We start from the raw sequence: 8,358 nt of genomic DNA, 5'->3' as shown, positions 1-8,358 counted from the left end.
GTGCTCTCGGTTACACTCACCTTTCTTTTGAACCAGAGTGTTATTGAGGCTGCATTAGGGGATTATGCACTGGGGGTGGTCAATAGACCCTTACCCAATTTATTATATGCTGATGATCGTTAGTTTGTTGTCAGGCTTCACGCCATCGTGTTAGAAGCATTAAATTTATATGCTTGATCATTAGGCTCGACCCACTAAAACTTGACCTGAACCCACCTGATTTTAATCGGGCTAAGTTCGGCCTGAGTCCGATTTAGGCTTGAGCCCAACTCGAGCTCAAGACAGTAATGGGCAACATGGGCTAAACTTTTACTCGCCCAGCTCGGCCCGGCCCGGAAGCCTGATCCAGTACTCTCATTTATAGTTCAATCCATAATACATGTATATTTCTATAATTTTTTTAGTCCCGTATTGAATGTTTAGTAAACTATATATCAATATATAAGTATGTTTCCATAAAAGATAATTAAAATATCTTTATATAAGCCCATTAAACTCGTCCATAAAAATATAATATTTTTATATTTAATTAATTATGTTAAAGTTATTATATTCAATCTGCCTAATATTTAATGGGTTAATGAACGATAACACATGCTAGAATATTCTAGCCCGGTCCACCCAATGATCACATCTACTTGTAATTTGCCAATACTTTCTTGACCTGGTGGTGCTTGCTCCAGCTTGTGATCTAGGAGCAAATCCTTTAGGATCGAGTATTTAGTCCCTTTGAATTATGCTTCTTCTTGATCGCCTCTCAGAATAGCCTGTATTATGTTTCTGGCGTTTATGTTTTTGTGATCTATTACTTAGTGAAAGGCGTTTGTCTATTTTCTAGGTCGTACTTATTACTTAGTAATCTATTAATCTTAAACCATACGAGCTTTATGTTTTTGGAATTGGTCATACATAATTCTGTTTTCTAATATTCCATATGGTTTATGCTATTGAAGTCATGTTTTTTTTTTATGTCTGCTTGATGAGATAGTTATAGGTCGCTTGTTCTGCTGAGAGGATTGCTTGAGCTTGAAATTAATGACAGTTGTATACTGTATTGCTTGCACTCTGTTGTCGTTCCAATATTGAAATTTTTCAATGATCTCCATATTTTTGTTTTAAGTATTGGTGTTCTATTATCAGATCCATCACGCTAGATCATGTGATTTGGCGTCTATTTTATTTTCAAATTCATAATGCTAAAATTTTTGGTGGATGATGGTGAAGTATTTTGTGAGCTTCAAAAGGGATGTTTGGATTGACATCTTTTGCTTAATAGATAATAAAATATACCAATTGATAGCATTACATAGATGAACAGATATGTTTAAGTTTTTATGCCATCCATCAATTTTTTTCTAATAGATATCGATTCATTTTATATTCGATTCATATCTAAAAATTATTCGTATATGATTAGTTAAGATATAACTTTAAAATTTATTATCTATCCAACATCCATATCTAAATTCGTATTTAAACAAAAAAAAATATTAATCCATATAGTAGTTGAGTGGTATCCGATCTGTTACAACTAAGAAATGCTAGGAGTGGTTGTCATCGGAAAAGATGTTTATAACTGTTGAATGGTCTCCAGTTATTATTACTAATAATTATCTTTGTTAAGCTGCACCAAAGCGACGAGCATGCTGAAAGCTGGGCCTGAGAAAATCTGACCCGATCCGCACAATCTGATGCCCGACCCGTTTTACTACGGAGAGTCAGGCTAATGGACCGTTCTGCCGTTCATCGTTCTTAGCCCAGTAGAACATTCCGGATTCGGGTTCCAACGTACAAACCCGACCCGCCCCGACCTTGGACATCTTACCGGGCCGGGTCGACTCGATCCGTTCCTAAACCCGAAGATCTGGTCCGGGTTTCAAAACTAAATCCTGCCGGATGGAACCCTGTCTGGCTCGGCTAGAGAAAACCCAAATTCCCTCCCTATAATATCTTGCCCTTTCTACGTCTCTACCTTCTCTCTGCACGCCCATCTCCGTGAATAGCTTTCGTACTCACTGCCCCCGACGCTAACTGGAACCCTAACCGGTGGCTTCAACATCGCTTTGTCTTCACCGCCCGTGGAGGAGCTAATCAAAGTTCCTCATTCGGTATTTATTTCCTATCTTTGAGGTGGTCTTGACTCTTGATATATGATTTAGTGGTGATTTGCTGTTGAATCGTAACTTTACTGGAGGAAAAGTTATCTTTAGTGGCATTATGTTTGCTTGTTCTTGTGTTCCAGTACCGTATTTGGCGTCGGATGATGTGTGTTCTAGGAACTTCATGAATATAGTTTGAACTGGGTTAATTGCCAATATACCCCGTGATTCTTGCAAAATTTTGGTTATAACAATGTGGCGAATTCATTTTTTTTTCTCATGAGTTGCAGCCCTGGTGGGTTTCAACTTTCAAGTGATTTAAAACTTGTGACGCAGTTACCACAGAAACCGCCCTATTTGACAGAACGTAGTTGCCAAGAAAGTTCATTCATTTACGGCGGTTTATGATATAATGTATATGTTACAGTCTCCTTAATTCATGGGTAGTATGCATACCATATCAGTGTTTCTAAGTTAGTGCGATTCATTGTGTTCTTAATCCCGTATGATATAATGAATAATCTATCTCATGAATCTGCAACTTGCCTAGAGGTGCTATATTAAAGAGACCACCTAAATTGTCCATGATTATTTCTTAGATCCTATCCTAAGATCATAATAATGAGATATTCTTTATAAATGATTGCCTCTTTTTACTTTGAAAAGAACGCCCCCTTGTGACTTTATATTTAGTCTTGCTTTCGTTTAACATATGATGAGTAACATTGCAGCTTTTGTCACTTCGGTTTTCATGTTCATTTTGTTTCTTAATTTTCCATGAGCAGAAGGTGCGCCCACATTAATGGCGTGGAGGGTGTTAGGAAAAAAGGTTAGATGTTTCTTTTGACACATAGCCTTTTTAATTTAATATGCTGATAGAATGCCCTTTCTATTTTCTTATTATGTAATTTTATTTACTATGATATTGTTTGGAAACCAAATTGTTGTTACATCAGATAAGGTTGAAATGGGCAAAAGGAATTTCACAATTAATTTTTTTTTAGTTCATTATGTCTAGAAGAGATAAGTTCTGCTCCTGCTCCCTATGTGGTACTAGCACAGTAACACAACAGGGAAAGTTTACTTGTATGAATTCTATTCTCATTTCCATTCTCTGATTTTTTTTTAAAACTCAACCTGAACTATATAAAGCATATTCCACTGCTCGGCCTACAGATAAATGTGGACCACTACCAATTTTTTAAAAAAATATTTAAATGCTTAACTTCTGTATGTTAATTTTTTAAAGAAGGAATATAAGAACTTGAGTTATTTTTCAAATTACTTCAGACTTATACAATAATCATTTGAAGCATATCTAATATCTTACAGAAATGTTCAAGTGGGAACTGATTTTGATGCAGCACGTCTTGCTCTTCCATAAGCTTTAACTTAGGTGACACATTCAAAAGATTCTTGTTTGTTTTGGAAAGCTCATTTTACATTGTACATTTTGCAGGGTCTCCACACCAGCTTCGCAAATGTGTATTTGCTTTCAAATCATAGAGCAACATGCCTTTCTGATTCACTCAGAAAGATAGCAGGTTAGCCACAAAGGTTCCACTTATAGATTGTTTCACTCAGCTATTCTCTACCTGGTGTACTCTATTTTCTACTGTCTTCCTTTTCTGTCAGTCAGTCCTAAATGCAAATAGGCAGAATATAGTCTTGTTTTTCTCATAGTATCACCTAATATGATATTCTGGAAAATCTATTTTTGCCATGTCAATTATGATTAACGGATGCTTATTGTGGTGCAGATTTTTGTCCCAGTGCTATAATTGAAGGTGCTTCGAAGCATACAAGTTCAGAAACTCACTACATCGTTAGGTATGCTGACTGATCTTCTATTGATTTTATTCTCTAATATTTCCATCTTTCTTCTTACATTTTCTTTTCACATGCTAAAATTGTGCTTTGTTCTTCTAAGTCCTGGATAAGTAGTATTGAGCACCTGAACTTAGATGTCATAATATGATTACCCCGTGAAGGTTTACTTCTATTGACTGGCCTCAACTAGATGGTCATTCTGCCCTACGTAATTCAATTAGTAATTTATTAAAGAACTTTACTGGTTTACTGTTCATCTCGTATGATATATGCGATTCACTTATGTTTGGTAATAATGTGCTATCTTGTACAGGAATTTTCATGCAAGTGTTGATCTGTTAGCATGGAAAAGGAAAGTGGAAGAAGCTCCTGGCTTAAAAGCTCTCCGGAAAGAGAAAGAGAAGCGAGTAAAACGAGAAAATAGGAATCAAGCACCTGTGGAAGCACCATATATTCCTCCAAAACCAAAATTATTTGTCAAAACTTCTCCAGATAAAATGGTTGAAATTTTTGAAGGCATGACAATACTCGAGCTTGCTAAGCGAACCGGTGCATCTATTCATGCACTACAAGACATGCTCATAAATGTTGGTGAGAAAGTTGACTCAGAATTTGACCCTATCAGCATCGACGTCGCTGAGTTGGTTGCAATGGTATTTCTCATGACTTTTAGTTATATAGATAAGTGTTTTCTAATAGTGGAAACATGTTTACAGATGGGTAAAAAAAAGAATTGTCATATATATATTGACGTCATATCGTTGAATCTATCTGATTTGTGAAACAAATGTTTCTTCCTTTTTATACGTTCTGCTTTTATGGACTGCAACCATAAGCTTCATTTTGATCCTTCCTCCTGTGCCAGGAATTAGGGGTCAATGTCAGAAGGTTACACTCTGATGTAGGTGCAGTGCTTCAACCACGACCAGCTGTTGTGACAGTTATGGGGCATGTTGATCATGGTAAAACTTCTCTGCTAGATGCTTTGCGCCAAACATCTGTTGCAGCGAAGGAAGCTGGGGGAATTACCCAGCATCTGGGTGCCTTTGTTGTGGACATGCAATCAGGAGCCTCTATTACATTTCTTGACACGCCAGGCCATGCTGCATTCAGTGCTATGCGTGCTAGAGGTGCTGCCGTTACGGATATTGTTGTGCTTGTGGTAGCAGCAGATGATGGTGTGATGCCACAAACACTTGAAGCTATGCGCCATGCGAAGGCAGCCAATGTTCCAATTGTAGTAGCTATCAACAAGTGTGATAAGCCAGCAGCTGATCCAGAGAGGGTGAGAATTCAGCTTGGTTCGGAAGGATTATTGTTAGAGGATTTGGGTGGTGATGTTCAAGTTGTTGAAGTCTCTGCCTCAACAAAAACTGGTCTTGATAAGTTGGAAGAAGCTTTGCTACTTCAGGCTGAGATGATGGATCTGAAGGCTAGAATCGATGGACCTGCCCAAGCTTATGTAGTAGAAGCAAGACTTGATAGGGGCAAGGGACCTTTGGCTACGGCAATAGTCAAATCTGGAACAGTAGCATGCGGGCAATACATTGTTGTGGGAGCAGAGTGGGGAAGGATAAGGGTTATAAGAGATATGCTGGGAAAGACAACCGAGTTGGCAAGGCCTGCAATGCCTGTTGAGATTGAAGGACTGAGGGGCCTTCCTATGGCTGGTGATGATATTGTTGTTGTGGAATCAGAGGAAAGAGCAAGGATGCTTAGCCAAGGGAGAAAGAAGAAGCTGGAGAAAGATAGGCTCCGGAAGATCAGTGAAGAGAAGATTGACGAGCCAAAAGCTTCAGAAGATGCACCTGAAAGAGTTGAATTACCCATTATTATAAAAGCTGATGTGCAAGGTACTGTGCAAGCAGTTACAGATGCATTGAGAAGTATGAATAGTCAACAGGTACTTATTCATTCAGAAAACATTCGAGATTTTACTTTAAGGGCCATGTGTTTGGTGTATTTATTGAAGTGCAACTGATCCATAAGGTTCATCTAGTGTGCTCATTAAGTTCATTAATTTTGAGGTACTGAAATGGCATTTTCCATATTGTCTTAATGGATCCCCTCCCATCTGTTGGAAAGTCGCCATAAATTTACTTTTTTTTAATTTATTGGATGCTATCACGGAGAGATGTATGCATTTAGTTTTTGTGATTGTCATGAAAATTAATCAGTTTTGATGAATAGAATAATCTATAGGAGTAAATTATGTCTTTTCCTACTAGTAAAGTAGGAACTGCATTTCAATTTGTAATGGAACTGTGAAACATAGCATGTCTTCTCCTTCTGTTCTTTGAGCATGTTGATCACATTGCTGCTCATGTAATTTCAAGTTCCATTCTCTCTCTAACCAAAAGTTCCCCTCTTCGATGCACTGACATTTTCCACATCTTATCCAGGTTTTGGTGAATATTGTTCATGTTGGTGTTGGACCAATATCTCAATCTGATATTGATCTGGCTCAAGCTTGCAGTGCGTGCATAGTTGGTTTTAACATACGTAGTCCACCAAGTGCCATTACTTTGGCCGCTAATCAGGCCAACATCAAGGTACTAATGTACTTTTGCTGCAAAACTTTTTTCCTTTCTGCAACTGCTAATTAACCTTCAGTACTGTTTCTGGAATCTGAAATCAGAGAAAAAGGAGAAGTTACAAAAGTTGGACTAATAGCAAGATCAACAACAGCTATCTCAGAGCTACACTTATTTTTTTGGTTATCTCATTTCTAATTTGTCTTACATTCAGAATCGTTCTTATTGCATTTAAGTATTAGAGACTTTTTGAAAAGAATTAAATTGCGGACTAACAAGAACTACCATTAAATGAAATTTATGAACCGGATAGAGATAAGAATCTCAAATGTCAAGGCAATATCCATCTTAAATTTTATCCTTTCCTTTTCTAGTTATTTCAACATGTATGAATGTGATAACTGATAACAGTAAGCAAGATGATTTGAACCAATTTGTATAGATACCCTCCCCTCCTTTTCCTTTTGTACAGCTTCTTATAATTGGCTAACTTCTTTATATTCTGCTTTGACAGAGAGTTTCTTTACATGTATTATTTTGTATAACTGTAAACTGAAGTAACTGACTGTGCCCATAAATATTTGATTTTCTTCTCCATAAACAAGCTCGTTAACATAGTGAGCATGATTCCATTACAACTGTGAAATCACATCTTGTGTTTAATTGTCTATTAACTAGTATAGGAAGTGGTAGACATATATTGATGTGTTGTTTTCCTTGTTTATCTAGATATGCCTGCATCGGGTAATTTACCACCTCTTGGAGGAAATGGGCAAGCTGATTGTGGATAAAGCACCAGGGACTTCTGAGACTCAGATTGCTGGTGAGGCTGAGGTTCTCAGTATCTTTGAGCTCAAAGGCCGTAGCAAATCCAAAGGTCCAGATGTGATGATTGCTGGATGCCGGATCACTGATGGTCGTTTTACCAAATCCTCGACCATGAGGCTGTTAAGGAGTGGGGAGGTCGTGTTCGAGGGTTCATGTTTATCACTAAAGCGGGAGAAGCAGGATGTGGAGGCTGTAGGAAAGGGTAATGAATGTGGTCTAGTTATTCAGGATTGTGAAGATTTCCAGATCGGGGACATCATCCAGTGCTTAGAGCAGGTGATTAGGAAACCCAAGTTCATATCATCAGAAAGTGGTGCTGTTCGAATAGAGTGCTGATTATATCTTACACATGACACAGAAGCATTCTTTTGGTTAATTTATTTTACCAGCCAAATTTTGACTCTTGAAAGAGAATCTAATTCCATGCGATTCCTTTTCACTTTGCTCCACCACTAGTCATTTGCAGGACTGCGTTCCACATGTGGCTCGATATATTTTTGTAGCTTTTTTTGGACTTTACAAAAGGGAAACCCTTAAAATTGAGTTTTGCTTTGTATATTATGTCAGTTTTGATATACAATACATGTAAGAAGGCACGTCTTAAAATCTCAGAATCCTGCAATTTGAGGCTTCTGATGATACCTTCATGTTGTTTCTGTCATAATAGGATTGGAGAGACATCACTCTGTAAAAATTTATCAGCTTTCATGTGTAATGAATTCAACCCTGATCTCTGCTCTTAGTGACGTATGTTATGGGAACGGCTTGAATGATGGTTTGTTGATTGAAAGTTTTTCTTCATATTCTGTGCAAATCCATCTGTCCTTTTATAGTCCTTATAGTTTATTCACAATATCGACGAAAACAATTAAGGCGATATTGTTGCCAATATGACAATGAGAATGTGTATTTATACTTGCTCTAACTTAATGTTAAGAAAACAGAAATCATCATCTATATGCTGGTAAAAGAGCATCAAACAAATCTATGTTTTTCTGCACGTATTCACTCAAGTTCTTTATTTGTATGTATACCCTTATAAAGTATCTAGTGCCTATAATTTTTGC

At 37.4% G+C, this 8,358-nt stretch overlaps 1 protein-coding gene across 1 annotated transcript; it reads left to right on the top strand.

The window, feature by feature from the left end:
• The first annotated feature begins 1,906 nt into the window (after window positions 1-1,906).
• On the top strand, window positions 1,907-8,033 carry LOC140793056 (uncharacterized). The gene is made up of 8 exons (XM_073144401.1): window positions 1,907-2,108; window positions 2,885-2,928; window positions 3,559-3,643; window positions 3,860-3,929; window positions 4,243-4,582; window positions 4,795-5,832; window positions 6,332-6,481; window positions 7,193-8,033. Exons 2-8 carry the CDS (start codon window positions 2,902-2,904, stop codon window positions 7,625-7,627), a joined length of 2,145 nt encoding a protein of 714 aa, XP_073000502.1. The 5' UTR covers window positions 1,907-2,108; window positions 2,885-2,901; the 3' UTR covers window positions 7,628-8,033.
• Window positions 8,034-8,358: the final 325 nt, after the last annotated feature.

Source organism: Typha latifolia, chromosome 7 (genome assembly GCF_019914945.1).
Source record: "Typha latifolia isolate L0001 chromosome 7, TyphaL0001v2, whole genome shotgun sequence".
Taxonomy (NCBI): Eukaryota; Viridiplantae; Streptophyta; class Magnoliopsida; order Poales; family Typhaceae; genus Typha; species Typha latifolia.
Note: the sequence above shows the minus strand (reverse complement) of the source record. Positions and strands in the feature narration are given on the sequence as shown.

Excerpts from the sequence above, each read along its gene's own strand:
- LOC140793056 (XM_073144401.1), top strand. The coding sequence starts at position 2,902 with ATGGCGTGGAGGGTGTTAGGAAAAAAG. Across the intron at positions 4,583-4,794 it reads TCGCTGAGTTGGTTGCAATG|GAATTAGGGGTCAATGTCAG; the intron begins GTATTTCTCATG and ends CTCCTGTGCCAG. Across the intron at positions 5,833-6,331 it reads GAAGTATGAATAGTCAACAG|GTTTTGGTGAATATTGTTCA; the intron begins GTACTTATTCAT and ends CATCTTATCCAG.